Source organism: Poecilia reticulata, linkage group LG21 (genome assembly GCF_000633615.1).
Source record: "Poecilia reticulata strain Guanapo linkage group LG21, Guppy_female_1.0+MT, whole genome shotgun sequence".
Taxonomy (NCBI): Eukaryota; Metazoa; Chordata; class Actinopteri; order Cyprinodontiformes; family Poeciliidae; genus Poecilia; species Poecilia reticulata.
Window position 1 is genome coordinate 7,400,619 of NC_024351.1, and position 24,467 is coordinate 7,425,085.

Consider the following 24,467-nt stretch of genomic DNA (forward strand, 5'->3'; position numbering starts at 1 on the left):
ACTTACTCTGTGCAGATTTTGTTTTGTTTGTAGAATTTGTGTCTGGCCGTGAAAAGACGAGCAATGTACTTGGCCATTTCCATATCCTCCTGCAGATACACACACACACACACACACACACAGGAAGGAAAAACATTTTAAAGAACATCAACCAACACAGCAGTTCCGTTTATTGGAAATTATCCTCCGCCCCCATATGCAGATGTAACCTTCCACCTCCTAGGATGTGTTTTGTGTATGAATACCAAGAGCACCTGCAGACACAACACTCACCATGTGAAAATTGATGGTGTCGTCTCTGCTCGTTATCTCCACTGTGATGGCTGACTTGTTGTGTGCAATGGTACCGATGTCCTTCCACCTGTTGCACGCGTGGAAGTACATCCAAAAGAAGGAATGGCGAAAGAAAGGGGAAATACATTTTTACCACTTGGATTTTGTGCATTTAAACCAGCAAACTTTCTGAAAGACGGGTTCTGAATTGGCGCAAAATAGGCAAAAACAAAAAAAAGGGGGGGGACACTAACTTGTGGAGCATGATGGATCTGCCATTTCTGTGTTTGACGAACACTCCAACAAAAGACATGCCGATGAAAATGTCGTTTGTGTAGTTGTCCTGCAGGAAAAAGGAGAAATTTGATAAGAACACAGTCAAGAATTACTTCTAATAAATTTTTTTTTCTACATATGTTTGGTTTTATAGCCACCTTTGCAGGAAAACTCTCCTGGCCAAAACCGTCCAGTTTTTCCACCTCTTTGATGTACAAAAGTTCTGCTTCAGCTGGTGGCCTCCCGCTTTGTGGCAGAAACAAAGCATAAGACAGAACCGTCCCTGTTATCGGTGTATGTTTTTACACCATTTAAATCAAGGTCAGGCTTTTACATTCACTAATCTTCAGAATAAATGTCATTAATTTCCAGTGTTTTCTGAGGGGTAAAATCTTCATACCTCAATTAAGTTAAATGCATTTTATGAATAAAAATTAGGTGCTCTACTATGAATTTGTTGTTCCTTTTCTGTATTTCACCCAATGTCGTAATTATACATGTGGCTCAGATACATAAATACATATTGTAGTTGGATGATAGTCACTCACTGCATATTGGATAAATTTGATCTTCAGAAATGGTCAAACTAATTTAACCTGACTTTCCCGGTACGCATACCACACTTAAGCAGAGTTCATAAATTTACAACAGCACTAAGTCAAAGCCAATCCAAATGCTTAATGTTAGCATGCTCTTTTTTTATTTTTGCAAAACAAGACATGATGGTTGTTTGTGATTTCTGCCCAGTTGGAACATGCAACTCTGTCAAAGTTTCAACCTGGAAGCTGTTGCTCTTCCACTTGCAGTGGAAAAGCTGTACAATAAGTTTTAGCCTTGGTTGTTTATTATCTAAGTAGAACATTTTGGGTTATATGGATGAAACTATGGCACATCTAGCACAGTGACCCCAACAATGCCCCAAAGCATTGAACTGCATGTAAATCTCTGACCGGAACTGTTAATACAGATTAAAATGTGGAAATGTGTACCAGTGACTCTTATGCTCCTCAGCAACTTTCTTAGTCCACTCCTCCAGCACTTCATCCCCATTGGGCCAGTTCTACAAGGAAGAAACAAAGGCAAACAAAACAGCAAATTAGACAAAAAAACAAACAAACAAACTAAATATCAGCCAAGTAGAGCGTTAGATGCTGAAGATCAGAAAAATGATAAAACTACTCAAAAAAGAAGATACCAGTGCAAACTGCCTGTGAAGATTCAACAACAGTTTTTGTAGCTGCATTAATAAAAAGCATCTAGTTCTCATATGATTTCAACAACACCACACACTTCAGTAGCAATCTAGCCTGTCAATCAAGTGTGCAGGGGAGTTAACAGCACACAAGAATGCATGCCCTCAGGCAACGCATGCATGGAAAGAACAAGGCATGCGATCCTTAGCTGAGCAGTAGTAGCAGTTTGAGGACTCACCACTGGGAAGAGCACATACTCTCTGAGGAAGTCCTGAGATGGGAAGTGGGTGAAGTCTCCAAAGTCAGCTTCAAATCAGAGACAAGCAATGAGAATAATTTAGACCAAAGCAACACATTTAATATATAAAACTTAATTCCGACAGATCGTTTTGTATGAGATCTGATATTGAATACAGCAGGAAAGCTTGACGTGTTATCATTTTTATTGTAGTTTAGATTGTTTTGTGAAATTTAAAATCAATTTGACATTTAAAGCGGTCTCAATTGCCACTGATAAATGTCCTTTGCAAAACGGGGGATCATTCTGACACGTTAACCACACCTTTATAGGCTAGTGTGGCAAAGCAGCAATGGCATAAAGAAAGAGCCTTCTTTTATACAAGGCAGTTGAAGGGCTAGAACAGAAATAGTGGCGTTCTCATTTGAGATGAGTCCTTCAGGTGACTTGTGTTTCATATGAAGTCTTAAATTTACATCAAATAAAGGAAAAACACTCCTTCAAAAAAAAAAAGTTGATCATAACAGTTCAAGAAAGTATCACATTTGATGTACAAAAGACTTATCATCACCTTGAAAAGAAGTGAGTCTAAGCTAGTTCAGCTTGTTTTATTTTTTAGAATCCCTATTTCGACCTCGTCAAGATCAAACAATTAGACACCGCTACAAAATATTTAGTCTTCATTACGTAACTCTGTCGTTTGTTTTTCTGTTTGAAAGCTTATTTTTGTGGATGTTCATAAACAACAATTTGGTGCAAAATATGCTAATAATTTGTAATAATACATTTGTGTTAACTGTTTTGATAAAATGAACCATTCAACAATTTTGTATTGTACTTGTAAAAGATTACAAAATCTTTTACAAGTACAATACTTGTACATTTTGTGTTTGGACACACAAAAATGTGTGTCCAACACATTATCAAAGCCTCGGGCAGCAAAATATCTCCATGACCTGCTCGTTCCTTAGACAGCGCTTGTACTGAGCACTAAGTGCTGCCTGTTGAACAAAAGGAGGCCAAGTGGAGGATCTTGTCTCCTTACAGATAAGAGTTTTCCTGATGCTATAATGCTAACCTTGGAGCTGCTGATAAGCTAGCACTCTGTTTACATTCCGCCCTGGGACACAGACTGCATCCAGGAACAAGCCAGAGAGCACTAAAAGGGCATATTTGTGTGTGTATGTGTTAGGATTGATACCATAGGAACTCAAGTGGACTGGATTCCCCTCGTGGTATGCAGCCATATAAGGTAGGAGAGTCAAGACGACCCGAGCAACAATGAGTTTGCACTATCTTTCTAGGAATTTATTCACATGATTTTTTTGTTGTTTTTTTTTTTACCTTGTACTGCTAGTCCGGCTAATCTTATCCCCCGCTCCACAGTGCACTGTAGATGTCCATCCAGCACCTCCTTCTTCACTTGCAGATAATACTGATACCTACAGAGAAAAGAGAGTACATAAAAAAAACCTCTAAGACTCTGAGGCTAAAAATTAATGCGTTTAATGTATAATAACTGGTGTGCAGAATTATATGTTATACGTCCAAATGTTTTTTGGCTAAGTAAAATGGATGAGTAGGGAAAGACAAAAAAAAGGGGGAAAAAAAGTTTTTAAAAAAATTTTTTTACAGCCATTTAACAAATGTCAAAGGTCATATTTTAACCTTTTAGGCCACCAGCTTAAAACAAAAATTTCAATTTAATAAATAAATAAAAATCACTTCTTTTTGAGAGATTATTTTTCACCAATCCAACCAAAACAGCTTTAAAAAAAAATGGCTGGATTACAGTAAATTTGCTACAAAACCTACTATAAAGTGTGAGTAAAAGTAAATTTCTTAAAATCATGAACTGTCAAAAATAGGTAAGAAAAAGTCTCATTTACAACCCATAAGTGGATACTAATATTATGAGCTACTATTTAAGTTCCATTTGGGATGAGTGAAGTATTCTTGACTAAAGGCATTCTAAATAGTACTTGAGAAATTTGACTCTTATTTTGAAAACAGAAAGGAAGTATTTTGGGAGTTGATGAGTGACATTATATGACCATTAAAATATTTTGGTTTTTATGGTAGCAGATTTTTAAAAAACAAACCAAAAACAGTGACAGTGTATAGCAGACTAAGGATAATATTTATGAATTGTGTGAGTAAAGGACAATGATTAGCTACTTCACAATTATGTCGCGAAGTAGCTAAGGTGTGGATATACTACACTGAGCTGTGAGCAGGGTTTTCTAATAACACAGTTGCAGATTTATGAAACTTTTATTTCATTTGCCAAACATAAAAAAGAATAATTGTATTGTTTTTCTCTGCACAGAGTCAAGCTAAAATTATTCAAAACTAAAGCCACATCAAATCAAAGTTCTACAACGGTTACAATTTTTTTAAAAACACAGCGTGTGAATTGTAGACAATTCCCTCTATTTGTGTAAACTAACAAACCCAACTTCTTCACGCCACTGATGTAGGTTGACGATGTAGGTTATGCTATTTTCAGCCGGGCAAACCTCGTTAGTAAATGTTTAGTTTGCCAAAGCCTGCTTGCTGAAACCGGAAGTGCTATGAAGTTAATGAACAGCAGCCTTGGAATCGTTAGTAGCTTTAAAAGAAAAAACTGCGGGCAAAATAAATCCGAGTAGGTGGGTGGTGACTTATTAACTCTCAGAAAACCTCCAGACTTTGTTGGGAGTTCATTGTTAGATTTTTCACCAAGCCACAGTCTCTGAACAGCAACCTATAAAAGTCCCATGCTGGAAACTATGATGTCTTGAAGCGCGACACATTTCTCCACAGAATGAGAACGGAGCTTGTGTTTTACCGATGGAAGGATTGCAAACATGCTGACAGCACACACACAGAAGACGTATTCTTCTGTTTCTGGTCGGTGCGACAGAAAGTGTGCGTCAAGACTATTCTGGCTCTCCTGAACAAAGCCAAAGAGGCCTGCTGCAGAAGTGAGGGATGAATGAATCACCCCTGTTTGAAATACCACTGACTCATTTTTGACTCTTGTGGAATGCCAAGTGGAAGCTAAACTAAATGATTTTGTAGCTCTGTAATTGTTCGTGGAACACAGAGCATGTTGAACTGAGTCGAATATTTAGCACAACGAGAGAGAGGAAACTTGAAGTTGCTTTCTAAGGCAAACTATGACAGCTTTCACTGTGGTTTTGGACGGCGGTGGTTTCATCAAGTGTAAACCAATAAAATGACAGAGCTCGGACTGTTAAAGCCACGCTCTGCTATCAGAAAATGTGGTGAAATTCACCAAAAGAAAGAGAGAGAGAAAAAAAAAAAAAAGCCCCGAAGGGAATAAACAAAACTCCTAAAGCTCCAAGCTGCTTTTTGTCCACTTTTAGCCGCCATCCTGCTGGATGTTTGTGTTTTGAAGAATGAAAGTGGCCACACAGGAGGACAGGAAGGCCCGTTGGGGCGACCCGGCTCAGCTGCGTGAAAACTCCCACAGTGTTTCCCATTGTGCTGTCATGGCACACTATTCTTCCTGATGTGGGCTGTGAGCCACCTTCTCTGACACATGGTCAGACGTAAGTTAATACACAGAGAGCAACCAAGGCGCTTTAGAAACCACACAGTCGCATGTTTGGTCACTCCCTCAGATGAATAAAATACACGAAATCCAGGATTTTTTTATTTATTTATTTTTTTTAATTTGTAAAACTTTTCATTTCCCACCTCGCATCGCTCAGAGTTCATATACTGTCACATTCTCTCTGCTGTTTCTTTGTGTTTCTTTTCTTTTTCAAGCTCCTCTAGGCATACTCACAGACCTATAATCTGACCCCGCCCTCCTCCCCTCACCCTGTCATTACACCCCGTTGGCTAAGATGCCATTCTGTTCCCGTGGCAACCCTCTAATTAAGCCAAACCCAACCACAGAGGAGGCTGGAGCAAACGGAGGGGGGCGGGGCCTGATGTGGTCAGGAAGGGGGAGGAGCCTTTCAGAACACAAAACCTTTCAAACGATTGTGGACTTTGTTTTTCAAAACCCCTCCATGTTTTCCCTGCTGTCTCGGTGCGGCGCTCGGGGGACGTTAAAGTTGGCAGCGGTCGGTTCTTTTCTGAGGTTGGATGGGAAACAACATGATAGTGTTTACTCATGGTTGAGGCCAGATGAATTAGATGACAAACTGTTAAAATAGCTGTGAAAGTAAAGATGTGGTTAAAAAAAACACACAAAAAAAAAACAACAAAGGCTCCACATGGAGCGTCCAAAGAGAAAAAAAAAAAGTGCTATCACCTTTTTACCAGAAGGTAAAAATGGAGATTGTTATCTCAGTTAGATCATTTTATAATCTATTGAAACTATTATAATTGACAGAGGCAGTCATTGAGGTAACAGTAAAAAAAAAAAAAAAAAATCCTAAACGCAAATTCAGCCATTAGTGAAGGTTAGAACTAATCAGACCAAAGTCTTAAGCTCTTTGAAAGACTAAAAACTTGGCCTGAACTTGCCACTCAAAGACTTTGAACTTGACTGGGACTTGGGAAAAACTACTTGTTCCTTTAGCCCCTCTTCAAATAGACAAGACAATAGAACATGTCAGGAAATGGCGAGAAGAAAACAGCAACTCCCTCTGAACGTGACTACATGTGAAAAATTAAGTAGTTTAAGCAACTGGAAGCACTTAAACTTCAGCTCTTTTCACAGCATAATGGAAAACGATAATGATCTTGGGGTTAAAACTGTAAATAGCATAACAACCTCCCAGGTTTCCTGGAGAAACCTTTCCTGCCCTGCCATTCGACAGATAAATCGGTGGAGTTTGGAAGGCTCTGCTGGGACTTTAATTGGAACTGTGTGCTCTGGACAGATGAGAAGGTTGAACCTTTTGGCAACACTCTAGGTCAGCCTGCCATAAAGCAAAGGATAAATATGTGAAAAAGAAAGCATGTCATGCTCACTGTTAAGAATAGATCAGGATGCTCTGGGCCTGAACACCTTCAAAATGCCAGGAACTTTAATAAATAAATAAAAAATCTGCTAGTGAGAAAACAACCGAAAACATATGGCCAAATCAGCACAGGCTAAATCTAATTTCTTTTACATTCGTCTACCGGTACATAATGGGCAAAAAGAGATGGGTTATTGGATTCTTCAGGGGGATCGTGTTGTGGCAAAATATTTTAACCCCTCACTATTTCAAACAAAGGACCAGCAACCCACTAAAAAACTAGAAGCAGAGGACACACATCTAAATTTGATTGAGTCTAGGAGCAGAATGGCATAAAGAGAATCGTCTGACAATTAAGGAGTAAACTCATACTCATTAGTATTTGCCTAAATGACCCAAACACATGCAGAAACATTACTGCATACGCTCGTTCACATAAAAGTACCTCTGGAATCTCAAACAGGTATGTCAGAATGACTTCATGCTGCTGTAACAGCTGGTGAATCTACACACCTATACATGAGGTAGTGCTTTCCCTCTTGGAGTTTCTTCCTCAAAGCAGAATATTCTGCTGGATGTCCAGGCGCAGTAACAGGAACAAAGAGCCTTTTATACACCCACGCATGTCCAAGCCCCGGTAGTAAAAGACATGCAACCAGATGTCCGAGTGGCTTGGACAACAATCCTGTAAGCATGTGTGCATGCATGACTGGATGTCAGTATGTGTGTACATATGGTTGAGATCCCCCGGGCCCACCCCCCCCCCGTGCCCCTTCACTCCCTCCATCTCTGCATGGGTATCACCCTGAGCACCCCTCAGCCCTGTGAGGGTTTGTGTGGGTGGCAGGAGAATTTCACTTTGAAATGTGTTGAATCAGCAAGAGGCGCAACAGAGTACAGCTGCTTGTGTGTGCGTGTGTAACTGTGTGTGCGTGTGTTGGTGAAAACTAGCTGAACAAAGCTTCAATTTCAAGGCTGCTGCTTATGGTGGCCTCGGGGGTCCGCCGGGGCCAGCTGGCCTCGCTCCGGTCAACAACTCTCGTTTACGGTCTTCACTCTCTGTGAGACGCTTTTCCTCCCCTTCACATGGGGGAACAGAAGGTTTGGACCACACACCGACTGCAACCCGCTCTCTGAAAGAGATCTTCTGAGAAAAGACCCTCAACATATCTAATTGCAAACCTGGTCGTAAAATGTGTCGGCGTATTAAGGAATAAAGCTGTTAATCTTTTGACAGAGGAGAACTGATTATCTATTACAACAAAAGTTCTGGTATTTGTTTTATTGTAGCCTTTGAAGCCAGGATAAATGGAATTTGTTGTGTTTTTTATTTTTACTTTTTTTTTTTTTGTATGTGCTAGACACAAAAAATGGTCCGGACAGGGACACTGATTGTGTCGGCAGAAACAACAGAGGTGACCAAATATTCAACTACAGCATCACTGAAATCAGGAAATAGCGTTCCTCTTCTTTCAAACAAAATAGTTGTTATAAACCAACTGGCTCCTTTCCTGTAATCTAAATTTGCTACTATAAGGTTTTCGATTCTTTGAACACTTTTTAACGTCTTCAATGAGTTCTTGTATTTCAGGCCCTTAAAACTGAACACTGGATGAATGTGAAGCGGATATTCATTTGAAAGACAATTTGCTTCCTGACAACAAGCAAAAAAAAAAAAAAAACACTAAACTAAAAGCTCCCACACACTCCGACATGCCTTGCGTATTCTGTGAGCCACTCAGACTCTGCACACTCTGTGTACGGATAGCTGAGATTTCATAATCAATTGTGCTGACTGCCTACATTTCTTGTGACAAATTCCTTCACTTCCCATAATATGAATGGATAATACCAAAATTTGAGCACCTTGCCATGGACACCTGTCAATGTGGCATAAAGTGGCAGTCTGATGTGGAAACGCTTGACCTTATCAGTTTGGTGTCTTATGCAAAACAGTTTCATGTGGACACCATTTCTCACTGAGCAGTGTACTGTGTGACACTGTGTAAAAAAAAATCCTTTTTTTTCTTAACTATTACCAATTAAAGAGCATCCTAGAGAAATGGACCTGTGTCTCATCATATTCATACCCCAGTGAAGCAAGAAGTTGTGGATTAATAATTAAAGGTTCCTAGAAATGTTCCCTGCTTAAACAGTAAAATATAAACTGAAAACTTGCATCAGTTAAATTTTCAGTCTCTGAATGGATAGAGATGTACATAGTTGTGACACCAGTGATTTTCTTAACTATTAAAAGACTTTTATCTAAGAAAATAAACGTTTTCCGATTTTCTTTCTCATTTAAATGAGACTAGAGGCAACTTAAAACTTGCTTATTTCAATGAGTTTTGAACATCTTTACCAGGAGTGACAGTAATTGTTGAGGTGGGTGTAAATCTATTTTAAAAACACATCGAAATACTCATCCAATGAGCTTGCATGGTGGAAATGGATGTTTGAAAAAAGTAGGAATGATGATGGTTGCAAAAACAAAACGGTATGACCGGGATTGTTACCTTTCCTGCTTGAGCTGCTGCTTTTCAACCAGCGCAAATATAAAGTAAATGTTTGTTGTTAACTACAAACTACCTGGAGAGTAACGATTATTTTTAGGACATCATGGCAGAAATCCAGTCTGCTAATTTATAAAAAAAGAATGAAAGAAAAATACAAAATAATGTATTCGAGGTGAACTGTAAACTAGCTGTAAACTAACATTCTATTAAACTACAGCTACACATATACAGCACAGAATTCAAGTCCATGTTTAAAAGAAAAAGAAAAAAAAGCGTGCAGAGATTTAAACAGTGCTGTGGTTCATTTGTGCAGCTGCATGGAGACAGGAAGAGAGTGAGATCCAGTTTCAGGTTACATATCAGTCAAATCCTGCACTTCAAAGACCTGACCACATCAAAACAAGTCACATTACACTCAGCAAATTTACACAAAGACACTCAACGCTTTGCTTTTTTAGGCAAAAAGGTTTCGATTTTTTTTTTTTCCTTGTTTTTTTCTTTCCACTATTAAAGTTTAAAGAATGTTTTTCTGTTTTGTCAGCGGTTATTTAATAAAGTAGACCATAAATCCCGAAAAACACAAGAACATACAATTCTCACTATCTAAAGCCAAAATTTGCAGCCAAACTTGTACTCTCTCTGTCTCCACTTGTGCCTGTCACTCATTTAGCTAAAGTCTACCCTCCCCCCTTTTCCCTGAACCAGGTATGTAGTTCAGGGAATTTGCAATTTGAAGTCAACCTTCAAATTGCAAGTTATCTGAAAGAATTGCACTTTTAGAGAAGACGGTGTTCGGTCTCGTGAATTCTACAAAAAAAAATCTGCAGATGCATAAAAAAAAGGTTAATTGCTCTAAAACTTTTCAAATTTCTTCAAAATGGTTAATCATTCTCAATTTTTAAACTCCCAGGGAGCATGTATGATCTTACACTGCGCTGCATTATAGCTAACGCCTCTGACAGGGCTGCAGCTGGCTTCTTAGGGCAGTGTGAGAGGAGTGTGTGTGTTTTTAGTAAACCAGACGTCCCCTCCCCCTTTTATCCCCGGCACTTCTGCTGTGAGGAATGTGTGGTCCGCCTCCTACGCTGGACGGCTGTGCCAGCATTCCTGACAAACAGAAGAAGAAAAAGAGGGGGGAGGAACAAGAAGGACGATGAAGGGACACTGAGAAAATGACTGAGAGCTATCGGCCCTCAACTTGGGGAGTTCTGCTCTCAAAGAGGAGTAAAGGTGACACCATGTTCAGGGTTGGCAACAAAAAGAGGGTGGGCTTAAAAAAGAGAGAGAAACCATTGTTTCCTAAATTGTCCTCAAGCCCCCATCATAACCTCCACCAACCCCTTTAACCCCTATGAACACACATCATAAAACCCTACAGGGGATTCCTGGAATACCACCCTTTAACCCGACTAACTCCTGGTTTCTGTGTAACACGAGTGTAAACACCCGCTTTCCTCCGCTGTCTCAAGCACAAGTTGCTCAAAAACAGCTCATTCTTCCACTGAAGCCACATCAGCTCATGTCCCATCCTGCCTTTCTAGAAAAACCGAGGACATTCAGCGCAAGATATGGCTAATAAACAGACACACACCTTCGAATTCTCTCTTGTGTCAAGTCGTCAAGCTGCGACCTGCCCACCGACCTATCCCACATCCAGTGGGGCAGAGGCCACAAATTCACCGGCTCGCCGCGAGGAAGAGCCGCAGAGTGCGAGCCGCCGTTTGCTTTTTCTGCGTAAATCAGTCTGACGTGCCAGACTGTCCGCTGCACATTGACCCCCGCGTGCACTCTTCACAGCTACCTAACATGTTCATTCACAACCCTGCTAACACACTCCCAGACTACACACGAGGTGGCAAGAGGAAATAATGGCAACGATTGACGACGTTGAAGCTATTTTTGTTCTGCGCTCTCGATCAGAAAATATAGCAAATTCAAAGAATAAATCTGCTGTGTATAAGAAAAACCTCATTTTATCAACTTGCTAAAATATCTACAAAAATATGTTAGCAATTATTTAAATGACTGAATAAAAAAAAACAACTCTTTGTTGAATTAAAACTCAAAGAATTACCACAGAGGATTTTAATACTTTTGCAAGATGCTGGAAATGTGATCAGGAACATGCCGCAACATATTCCTCACACAGCTGCAGATGTTTTAACCCACAATAACAAACAACAAAATTACAAAATGTAAACTTTCAACATTTGAACCATCTGCCCCCCATTGTACGCCAAACAGCCTCATTTAAAGTCACACTCTCTTTCCCCATAAACCAGAGATTTATTTAAGATTTTTTACCTGGTGGCTTCCTGTTCCAGACGGGAAACATTGGGAACATAGAACATGACTCCAAAAAACAGCTGAGGCTCATTGCCAAACTTGTCCAGCTGTTTCTTGAGGGGTTTCTCGAGTTCTACCCAGCGCTGCGCTGGTGTCTGGGTCTTTCCTTGGAACCACAGTCCGAAGTAATGGGTCTGCAAACCGAAAAGAGAAAAGAATAGAAGGTCGTTAGGTGGAATAAAATGTCTTGTCTGTGAGTTAATACCAATCAGCCGTCTCTTGAAGTTCACAAGAAATTACACGGACCTTACTGGCTAAAATGTATTGTCACCACACCTGTACATATTGCCTTTTTCCAACACAATGAAGCTTCCCAGGGTTGTGGCACTTCACAGTTATGTCAACTAATAGAAAATAAGACTGAGATTATCATTTCGGGGCCTTCCCAAATGTTAATTTTAGTCTACAATAAATGTAGTTCTGTATCTAACAATGTGAAAGACAAAAAAGCGATTAGATGCGCCAAAAGGTTTTGCACTCGTCTTTGGTGACTTTCATAAAACTAGCCGATTTAGTTATTTTCCGCCCCGAAACAGGGATTAAATTTTATCTGACAAAAACATTTTTTTTTTACTTCTACTGTCTTCAAATGTAATATAGTTTTTGATATATTTTATGCTTTTCAAGCTGTGAGAGAAATATTTTTGTTATGGGATTTAAAACCAACACTGTTGATCGAGCATTAAAAACTATAAACATTTACCTTTAGATTTTTCCACATTTCATTTTCCACCTACTTTGCTTTAACTGCAACAACTCATGAGCGTTAGGTATTATTGTTTGTGTCACTTATAAAACAGCGACCTGATCCGTGTTGCTAATTTTAAACTTTTTTTTTCCCCACTAGCTTGAAAATAACATTTCTGCGTGTCATTTACAGAGAAGCGTTGACATTTATGTGTGTGTGTGTGTGTGTGTGTGTGTGTGTGTGTGTGTGTGTGTGTGTGTGTGTGTGTGTGTGTGTGTGTGGTCATCTGTTAGTCACCGGTACCACAGAGAGATAAACACATCTGTTTCCTCTGTGTTACTTAACCTTCCTTTAATAAAATTACTCCAGCTGGAGGCATCAGCTGTCGCATACAGTGCTCGCATAACAAAGTCACTCTTATGTATACTGACGGTAAGAGATGAAGCGACAAATCCACACAACGTCCTGAGATAAAGTGCACAAAGGAGGCAGATGGCTGCTAAAGTTGTGGTGTCACGGCCCTTTCTTCATAGCATCGCTGACACCTGGCAAATACTACAACACTGTGTGAGTGTGCATTATTACACCACACCTCAGAGACTCACTCAAACACACACATTCATCAGTTTCCATCATGCTTCAGGCAAACACACATCCCCATAGCATGATTCTGCCACTACCGGGTGTCGCTATACAGACGATGCATTCAGGGTGCCGTGCCACACGTAGCACGTCACTTTAAGTCTCATCCCCGGTCAGTCTGGCGTGTTCCTTGGTCTTTATAGTACAAATGTTAATTAAAATTTTTTTTGCTTTTTTTTTTTTTTTGCTGTTTTTTAAACCAATAGGGCTGCATGATATCAGGAGGACATGCAATTGTGATGCTGTTGCTGAATATTGCAATAATATAAATTGCTATTAATCCACAATTTCCTAAATATCTTCCTTAGCTTGCAGCATTACATTTTCAGAGTTTTAGCATTTCAGCCACTAAAGCTAAGCAAATCACTCTCAAAAGATTGCACCCAAGCAGTTTGTTGCTACAGCAACATTGTAAATGTTTGTTTTAAGATGTCGACTGCGCAGCTCTACAAACAAACCTCTGAGTCCTAAAACATCTATAGTTATAACAAAAAAATTACACAATGATAAACCAGTCATTGGATAGATTCACTAATCTGCACTGGGTTTTATTTTGGGGATTTTAAGTAAATGGGACTGAACACAAATGAAGGTCAAACTTTCCAGGTATCTAATCGTAAAAACGCTTAACTCCATGTATCGAAGCACATTTCAAAAGATATGAACATTTCTGACACAGTATAGATGAGGAAAACATCAAACTCAGGACGGAAACGATGAGGGTTTAAAACCGAGAACTACAGAGGAGAAGGAAGAGAGGAGCACACAAAGGCAAAGGGGAGGTTAATTGTGACGAGGTGATGAGCACCATTTCTTTCTTGTGCCCTGACAAGAGGATGGAGGTAGCCACGCTTCGTTAGAGACAAACAACAGCGACAGCGGAGGGCAAGGAGACACACGCTGGGTGTCAGGAGCAAAGTGTGACAATCACACAAGCAAAGACAATAAGCCAATACTGTCTCTAACTAATGCCACATTATGTAGGACTTCAATTAAACCCCAGTAGATCGCACAGATTACATTCTGACCTATTATTTTGTGTTTTTATGCAGCGTCAGAAAGTAAAGCACTGACCTCCCGCAGCTCCAGCCTCTGGGCCACTGCCTCCAGACATTCCTGTCCCGTACTCTCCACCGACAGGGTGCATTCAATCACATTGTTGTCCAGCAGCCGGATTCTTGTTACAAAGTAGTTCTTGCTCAGGACGTTGTAGCGCCGTGTGCGCCGCAGCTTCAGCCCGAAGGGCATGGCGGGTCAAGGCGGGGGTCGCGGCTCAGTCAAAGGCCAAAAGTCACCCGAGGGCAAAGCGAGTGACGACGAGGAGAGGGGAGGCTCTATGACCTGCCGGTCGCCCTCCTCACTCTCGCGCGACGCCGGCCACACCACCGGGCAGAGAGATGCACCCAGGCAAGGCGCTGGCCCATTCCCAAAGATGTCCAGAGAGGAGAAGGACGAGGAGGGTTAGGACGAGGAGGATGAGCAGATGCTGTAAAGACAGATAAAACACAGAGAAGAAAAAAAAAAGTCAATAACGACATAGCAAAAATGCGTCATATTTTACCAAACTTCTTTGAACCTTATTATGACTCTCCGAACCTAGATAGAAGGAGCAATAACCCTGGGCTCTTATCAGTAAACAAACTTCTTATCAAAACTTCCCACATCACGGTTTCCAGTGATACTGTCTTGTCTTCTCTCATGAAGAAATAGAATCATACAAACGGAACTAGCAGAATTACTAACAATAGCAGCAGACGTAGTATTACGTTGAACATAAAAGCTTCACATGGATTTAGCCTAAAGCTCGACACAGCTTAGCTCTCCTCAGACCAGATCAGGCAGAGACGATAGACAGAGGCAGCGGTCAGCAGCTGCAAATATCCATCCAGAACAAGTAGCTTAGTTAAATATGCCACATCGATGAGAGCGATAGAAAACTTGTTCAGGGCGCAACTGGCAGATTGGCTATGTTTCTTTACCCCTTTCTAATTTCACCCTGTGTAACTGCCCATAGATATCCAAAACTGGCATTCCTCACGATACCAACAAGCACAATGTGATGAGCACGGAGTTTTGTTCACTGAATACATAGAAATTGCTAAATGAAAAATCCCAAAACCTGGAAATTTGTGCAATTTCAGTCCTTAAAACTCTAATCAGAACCCTGCTAAGCAGGTTAGACAGTGACAGTAGCAACTTTAAAATACTTGATTTTAATTTCTAAAGTAAATATTTGAAAGATAAAGAAAGAAATGTACAAGAGAAACTTAGCAATGTTAAAATTCGACACACACACACACACACACAAAAATCCCCTGCGAGAAGGAGATGAGCAGCAGAAAGAAAGAGAGAGGAGGAGGAGTGGATGTGTTGCTTCTTGTCCCGGGTTCTGGCAATGCGCTTCTCCTAATAGTCAGCTTGGATCCCGGCCCAGATTCCTTTCTGCCCTGACGAGGGAAAACAGAGCACACCTGACACGAGCATACACCACAAGAAGGAGCAGAGTGCGAGTGGTGTGTGTGTGATGTGGCTGAGTGAGCAGGAAGGAATAAAAAATAAAATTGAAATTTTAAAAAATCATGTACCGCAGCTTGAATGAAAGCTGTCGAGAACCTAAAAAACATTCGTGTTGATTGCTTCAATGTGAGCCACACTTTGCTTCACGCTTGCCTGTTGCAACAGCAGTAACCCTTCTGGAAGCCAAAGCACACCACATTCCTGACCTCTGAATCCAACTGCAGGTTACGCACAACAAGTTATAATCTTATTTGTACACTTTTGGGAGGCGTTCATCTGCACACACACACAACGCGAGAAAGCCACCGATGGGTTATATTTGGTGGCTAAACCAGCGTAGCTTTGGGATATGTGGCCATCGTGACCCCGGCGGTCGCCTTCGCCCCCATCCGGCTCTGGCTTAAGGGAAAGTGACATCATTACAGTAAAACCTTCCCAAAGCGTCTCAAAAAAAAAAAAACGGTTCCCAGGAACACAAATCTGCAAAATCACTGTCGACAATTATACAGGCGTAGATAAACATACAGAGACATACTTTCACTGCAGTGTGCAAACGTAGACATGCATGAACAGGGCACACCACAAACACATACAAATGATCTCTCTCTCTCACACACACACACACACACACACACACACACACACACACACACACACACACACACACACACACACACCAAGTTCCTCGGAGGTTAGCCGAAAGACTAGACAGCACTTGGTGCTACCCTAAGCCAGTAATCAGCGGAGCGGTTTGGGTGTGTGTGGTGGGGTAATGCAGACGGAGGGACGGACAATAGCTTGGGATCAGACCAACTCCTTGATGCAAAAAATAAATAAATAAAGAGAAAGAATGTTGCTGCAAAATCCCTGCCATCGTGTTTATTTCCAAAAACAGCCCCATACGCTTAGAAATTTGCACGTTGTAATTTTGTGGTATGGCAAAAACCGAGGGAGAAAACTGAGTGAACAGGGTTTGCTTGTATTTTTAAGGGGGAGTGAGCGTTGTCTAAATATACGTGAAACCGTTTTTTTTTTTTTTCATTCTCTTTGTCCCCTCCGAAGTGATACGACAAAGGCAAACCGCTTTTTTTTCCCTCTCTGTGTGCTTAAACCGCCAAGACCATCAAGAATTATACAGGATCTTTTCTTTTATAACAGTTTACAGATGCATTGTGGGAAGTTTTTGACCTTCATCATTACGGATAATTCAAAGTGGTCAATGGAAGTCAGTTTTCCACGGAAAGTTTTATATTTTCACTGAATTAATTAAAACTGAAGCTGGACCACTGTTCCCATAGCAACGTAGAAATTGTGTTGCATTTTCCTGTCAACCTTGCAACAGATCGATATTGTATTTTTGTGTTTTTATGAGGTAAAGCACTTTGAAATGCCTTGTTGCTGAAATGTGCTATACAAATAAAATTTGATTGATTGATTAATTGATTTCCTTTTGGTGATGCACCAGGTTCTGGAAGAGACGGCCTGGCAGGTGTGCAGCATCAACTATGTAAGAGGGGGGTTAGAATTAATGTGTCAGCAGCCGACAAAAGAAGTTATAATATGAGCTAATAAACAATGTTGATACAGGTTTCTGCCCTCAGGGTTGAAACTTTTGCCGCTAACCACCTTTGTACAAAATCAGGTGTTTTTTTTTTTTGTTTTTTTCTCCCAAGAGCCACCTGGTGATATCACAAACCCAAACTTGCAAAGATATGCACTACAACCAACCAGGTGGCGTTACGCAATCAAAACAAATTGTGCATAAAGTGTAATAGCATACCTGTAGGCAAGACTAAATGACTAACCTTAAATATGATTGATTGGAAAAGGCCCCAGCAGCTATTACTGAAAAGCACTTGATTTAAAACAAAAAAAAACAAAAAAAAAAAAAAAGCAATTTATTATTCACTCCAGCATCTGCTCAGAACCAGAGCCGCTGATTTGTCTCTGCTGTTGACGCAGGGCAGCCCCATTCAGTCCCACACAATAGTGGGAACAAAACAGCACTTTGTCACCTACCGCCAAATCCATTAGACGAAGGCCACAGAGAGCCGAGGAGGCAAGTGTAGCGTGCGTAACTCAATCAATCTGATCTCTGTCGCTCTGCTATGTCTCAAATACCAACACCGTCTCATCCCGCCCTCCGCTCCCCCCTTCGCCCCTGGTCACACATGAGCGCTGTAGCAAAACAAATGGCCAGAGAGCTTCCCAGCTCATAACTACGCTTCCTCTGGCGCACTCTTTTTACTGTTTGAAGCCAAACTAGACCTGGATCGAATGTCGGGACTGCGTATCAGGCAGTGTTTAGAGGATGTGGCTTAAGAAGGGTCGGGTCGGTTATGCAAATTTAGTTTGTTTTTTTTCCTAAAAAATGAAACACTTCCAAAAAAAAAAAAAAAACCTCTGATTTTCTGACACCTCAGCCAATTAGACTTTATATTTATCTCAAATTTGAACTTTATCAAAAGTTTTTTCGTGTCATGTCTGGTAAATGAACAAGACGTTCCTCTGAACGAAAGTGAAACAATTAGAGCTAACATTGTTAAAGCCTTGGTTGTGTTATTGTAAGAACACATTATATTCGGGTGCTCTGGCAAAACCATTTGTCAGTGCGGTTGCAGGTTATCTAGTGAAGAAGAGCTTTTTGTCAGCATCAGTGAGGTCCTGATGCTGGATGCTGGAGATTAAATCAGAGGAAGCGCAGAAGGTGCAGAAAGCCATTTGGAAGAAAGCTATATTTTCTACAAAATATCAAACATGATTTTGGGTCATTCAGGCTGTAAAATACTGGCGACACCAAGGCATTCAGCAGATAACAGGAAGGTTAAAGAGAGTATAGCACAGGTGCTCTTTTATCTTTGCAAGCATTCAACCTCTGCATGTCGTGGAACATGTCAGATTTGGAAATGCTTGGAGCCTTTTAATAACCTTGGCTTTTATAACATGTTAGCTCCATAATCATTTTCTCTTTGTTTCAGTACAGTAAAAACCCGCTCTACAGCAATTGCCCCTACATCCGCTGTTTGATTTGATCTCTTCACCCAATAAAAAAATTTTTTTTTTAAAAACACGATTTACGACCGCTTTACAGCAACAAGGCAAGAAAAACCATGTTTAATGACATTATTTTAGCTTATTTTATTGTAGCCCTTAAAGAAAAAAATTCAAAAAAAACAAAATCAGTATCAGCAAGTGTAAGTGTGAAAGCTTCGGAGATGCATGTGAGTGCGTGCACACAGTTATAAAGACAGAAGTATGCACTCTACCACGTGTTGTCCACAGACACATATATCCCTACTGTCTGGCACACGCAAGCATGAGCAGCTGCAAACAGATGGTGGAGCCAGGCGACCAGACAGTGTGCTTCTAACAAGCGCATCTGCTTTCTCACTTTGCAGCCCTTTTTCTCGCCCCCCCACCCCACCCCAACTCCCTTCTGCAGCTCCGACTCTGGGACAAAGACTCACACACACACACACACACGCACACGCACACACACACACACACACACACACACAGAACATTCTCTCCGCTACGTGAGAACGCAGGGACAGCGACGAACACACAGAGTACAGCGTTCACACAGAGGTGACGTCCAGACAGTTGGGGGGAGCCATGTCTGCAGCTTTATGCAAAATGCACACGCAGACCAGATTCCCACCGATACGAGTTCATTTCACAGACTTATCCTTAAAATATAAGTTTGTTCAGAAGAAAAAAAGATAAGAAAATAAAAAAGAAAACTCCACCACACACACAACTTCAATCAAATCCTGTTTCGAAATTGCTTTTACTGTGGTTTACTGTAAGGTGATACTCTGTACCAGCCACAAATTCATGCTAAGTGTCCTGAAATCTCTACTGAGAGACTTGAACTTGGTGGATATATGTATTGGAAATAAAAGTTACTATTTCAATCATTTAGATTTATGTTTACTGTGCAAATACAGAGCAAAGATTAGCATTCTCACTAAGTTAGCTATCCACAGCCCCTCTTACTGAATAATCTATCAAGAAAAACCTAAAGGCCTTAGGGTTCTTTTTATTTCATGGAACAAAAAAAGGACAAATCAGTTTTTTTCCTAATTTCTCCAAGGGCAATCAACAACAACCACAGCAAATTAATATTTCTGGTTCAGCAGCACTTGCAGTTTCTTACAAATAAAGGTTCTTTTTGTGTTTTTTACAGTCCACTGACTTCTCACCTATAGCGCGCCTCTTGCATTTTTGGGTTTGCAATGCTAACCACTGCTGCATTCCAGTTGTCTAAGAAGTCTCTGCAATGGGGATGTCATCACACCTGAGGTCAGAAAAACCAAGGGAATTTGCTAATTGCTTTGTTGCAAACGACTACCACCAGCACAAGCCCATAAATCATCTTTCTCTCCATTGTATTTATAGACTGAAGCAATGCTCATAAGTAAAGATTCACCAGTGCTATATGCGACACTGGTTTGACAAACCATAAAAGGAGCAAACGAGCAGTGTGTTCCTGCAACGTCGCCTAAGTTTCGTGCACATGGCAGCCGCAACGAATGTTGAACTTAGGGTTGTGTTGAGGAACCGTCAACCTTACATGTTTGAATCACGACTTGCTGGGTATTCTGGTTAAGTTTGCTGACTTTGAACTTGAAAATTCTGAATACATAGCGAAAAATGAGGCGGTAATATATCACTGATGACTGTGATATATTCCATACCTACTATGAAAACAACCAATACTGTGAGAAGTAAGGAGAGAACAATATGATGAGGTTACATCTAAAGCTTACTTCATGCCTGAAACACAGGAAACGTGCTACACATCTGGGATTGAACTACTACAAACTGGCAGTTTTAGAGTAGTTCAGAGCAGGTCCGGCTGAAAATTGCACCTCCAGGGGTATTAATGAAAAACGCTCAACTCCCATACTTTTGCTTTTCCAAAATGCTTTTCTAATTAACTACTTCCTGGAAGGCTATGTGGAATAAAGCACCTTGTGCAGCATGTTAGGAGTTAGAGACAAAACAATATTTTCCTCTGTAACTGACTTGTATATTTGCACAGCAAACATGACAAACTGCTCCTTAGCACAAAAGGTACAAATAACGCATGAATGGAATAAGAGCATACACTGCAAAAAAAGAAATTTGGAAGCGTTTTTTTTTTTTTTTAAACTATTAATAAATAAGCCCAAAGTTATTCGAGATTTAGATTCAAACTTCCTGTCAACAACTGAGCAGATTGTTTCCGATTGGAAAATAGAGAGGCATCTCTAAAAATAAAACAAAACCGTGCAAAGAATTATAAATTAAAAGAAATACCTATTTTAATTTACAATTTCTAAAAAAAAAATGTTTTCACAAAAATTACTTTGGCCATTTTAAATGATCTGGGAAAATAATTTATTGGCATTACAGCAATCAAACTCATCCTATGAATTACCACCAGCTATTTGAATGTTTCCACTGGCATTTTGATGATTTTATTTTGAAAGGTGTCATTACCTTCAAGTTACTACTCACCTCCTTCTTAAGAAAACATGCAATATGAGAGAATGTCAGGATAAACAAATTGCTGTATAATTAAACAATTAAAATAAATTCATTTCTTTCTGCTTTTCTTTCTCACACTCCGACAATCTGCTGATTTGTTGCAAATAAACTCATTAGCCGTGTTGTCCTAATGACTAAACCACTTTATCACCAATCTACCTTCTAAAACCTTTGAGTCTGAACTAAACAAGCGTCACCTGAATGCATGGTAATTAAAGACTGAGCCAATACGTATTGTATTTCAAGCAGTTGTGTATTGCATAAAGGAATATTGCAATAATACTAAACTTGTGATATGTTTTAGAAAGCAAAGACTCTCCATCTGACTGGAGTTAGAACCCTGGTTGGGCCACTACACAGTTAGAACATATGCTACAGTCAGAAGAAACATGCTGGTCAAATATGCTTTCTAGTTTTAAGAAAAATGTTTGGTTGCAAACATAAAGAAATGTTGTGATGAATGTTTTAAAACATTTCCACAACATAGGTTCTCTTTTAGCCTATAACTTTTAAGACATAGCAGCAATTCATCCGCATTTATACCATTCAGAGGTTAAAATATATTTCTTTCCCACACAAATCGACACGGAAACGTCAATCACGTTGTGCTCTTTGAAGGACAGTTACTTCTGCCTACTTTGAACTAGAACAATATTCAGACTTTATTTTGGTCATGAGATATTTGTCTATTATTCAATATTTCTGAATTTGAATATCTGTAATGTTTTTTTATTATTATTATTATTATTTGATTTTTATAAAATTACAGTTTTAGTTTAATAAAAATCAGAAAGATCAGAAACTGCTTTTGAACTCTTCTGTTTTTACATTTCTGTTGGTTTTAACTCTAGGCCAAAGTAAAAAAAAAAAAAAGAAACTTGCAATCTAAATTCAACAGAAATTCAAATGGAGTCATATAAGTATATAATCAAACTCTATATTTGGCGTGCTGAATTCATATTCCAACCACAAGATGCGTGGCGAACAAGTAATGGTAAGAGGTTTTGACAGGCACAGGGAGAGTAGAACCAGGATAAATGCCAGAAACTGATTTTCCAAACTAAGATTGTACAATTACAATAAGGGCAGGAGATAAAACAAGAGTGGGTGGCGTGTAAATGTAAAGCACCAGTGATTCCCAGCACCTTGGTGAGAAAAGTAAAAGCGTTTCGATAAGCTGGAAGCAGACAGGATGTAACAGTGGCCTTATCGTGTTGGTGCAGTTGGTGAGGAGAGCAGAGAGTAAACATGGAGCGTCACACAGATAGGAGCAGAAACCTCGGACCATCAGCATGGCAGTCATCAGGCCCGCCCGCCGCTGCCAAACCACGGTGCTCCTCACATTTTCCATCCCCACCACCCCGCACCCCCTCGTAGGAACCGCACTCACCCGACTTTACTCCCAACACACAGCACGTTCTTGCAGCCGAGCCCTCGGGCACCAGCTCTGATTTTAAAGGTCTGTGAAGGCAGCAGTTTTGCTACCGTCTACTACGCTGACTACAAAGGCCAGAAAAAAAAAAATCACACTCTTTCCTAAACAAGAGATCAAATGGAAAAAATGCCTCTTGCTTGATGCTTGAACGCCCATAAAATACCACGTGTTGGGCCCCGTCCTGGTCGTGAGTGGAGGTGTGATCTGCGGAGGGAGTCGGGGCCCAGCAGCTGTGACTGACAACTCGCACGAAACACCTGGTGGAGTGTGGGAGATTTGGGCAGGTCGCTGCACGCTCTCAGCCATGTTGTTGTTCGCCAGGCTGCACGACGGCACACAACCTACAGAGCGGCAACAAAGGCGTCCCTGTGTGACACACCACTCCAAGCATCTAATTAAAATCAGCCTGCATTCTGCCACCTTGCATTACTACACAGATGGCAAGTCGGAGGTTTACACACATGGCATTGATCATTTGGGGCTTTAAAATGATGCAAATACAATATATTTTTTAAATTGACATTAATAATTAGACATCCTCAAAAGATAATGAAAAAGAACAACAAAAGGCAGTCTTTAGATGTCCGAGGCGTAATTCTTCGATGCAAGAGAAGCACACACTCAGCTACACTCAAGGGTGAAGTTGAAGCTATTCCATAAGCCTGATGTTAGCCAGCTTTATTTAGCGAATCAGTTTCGATGAGTGTTTGGGATTGCTGTCCCACTGCAACATTCAACTGTGTCCAAATTTCAAATATCAGACCCAACATGTCATCGCAAGTAAAACAAAATAGGTCAACATATTTTAGAATGACCAAGGAGCCACCAAGCCTATCTACACCTGGAAGATGGTGGGACCATTGTCCAGATTGAAATGATTCAGCATCAAAGTGAGCTGCAGTTGTGTTGACCAAGAAGGAAGGCCCTTTTTCCAAATGGGAAACCTTCAAGCATGAAGGTGTACCACATACACAAGCCTAATCCCTTACGAAGAACGGTTCTATGGTCAGGCAAACTGCGATGACGAGAGAAATGTTTGTAAGACAGAGTCAAGAGTATATTGGACTAACTGTGAAGCACGGAGGTGGTAATGTTATGCTGAATTTTTAATTTACTGCCCGTGGTACCCACAAAGTTGATGGAAAACAAAAGGAGGACAACCCCAAAGTGCTTTACCTTCAGCAGAGATTAAATAGACACAATGACCACATACAGATGGAATGAATAAAAGCAAGCTAACATTTTTAACTCTGTTGGAAAATCACACAGGCAGATTCAAAGTTTCATACATTCCCAACTGATCCTCATTATCAACAAAGGAGCCAAGTTTACTTTATTATTCAAATTGGTTCAAATGTTTTCCAATTTGATTGATTGTATTGATTTGCTGAAGGACATCAGAATATTAGTAGTGTGTGTGTATAAATGTAATTAAATACACCTTGTGCACCAATATGTTTGTTCCCCAAGAAACCTGGTTTATGTTTTGGTTGTATTAAAAACAAAGACTTATTAACCAGTTTAAACTCTATTTTTAAACTACATAAAAAGTCACTTATGTTCAGATTTAAGTTAAAATAATTGAGAGGTCTTATGTAGCAGCTTGTGCATTGAGTCACTTCAGTTATTGCCTGTTCTTTTGTAAAAGGCTGGAATTGATTTTTTATATTTTTTTTTGTAATTCAAATAGTTTCCTCAAAGATGACAGAGAAAGATACAATGCTGCGTAGCTCAGGTGTAAAGTGGATTTGGGTGACATAAAGTAAACTAGGTCAATAATTGTGTATGAAACTCTGATCATTTGTCTTTAGCTGGAGACTTTTCACAGAATTCAAATTGAATTCATAAAAATCAGGTATTACATGTTTATAAACTTATATATA

The 24,467-nt window shown here is 40.1% G+C and overlaps 1 protein-coding gene across 1 annotated transcript in view; it reads right to left on the reverse strand.

Annotated features, from left to right (window-relative positions):
- The window catches only part of LOC103457565 (protein tyrosine phosphatase non-receptor type 14), a 37,792-nt gene that overhangs the window by 11,747 nt on the left and 1,578 nt on the right, over positions 1-24,467 (reverse strand). The window contains exons 2-10 of the mRNA XM_008397818.2: positions 14,172-14,583; positions 11,726-11,901; positions 3,325-3,422; positions 1,981-2,048; positions 1,539-1,609; positions 708-795; positions 528-616; positions 274-361; positions 7-89 (exon numbers count right to left, since the gene is read on the reverse strand). Of these exons, the coding sequence (XP_008396040.1) occupies positions 7-89; positions 274-361; positions 528-616; positions 708-795; positions 1,539-1,609; positions 1,981-2,048; positions 3,325-3,422; positions 11,726-11,901; positions 14,172-14,345 (935 nt within the window). The 5' untranslated portion in view covers positions 14,346-14,583. The remainder of the gene's footprint in view (positions 1-6; positions 90-273; positions 362-527; positions 617-707; positions 796-1,538; positions 1,610-1,980; positions 2,049-3,324; positions 3,423-11,725; positions 11,902-14,171; positions 14,584-24,467) is intronic.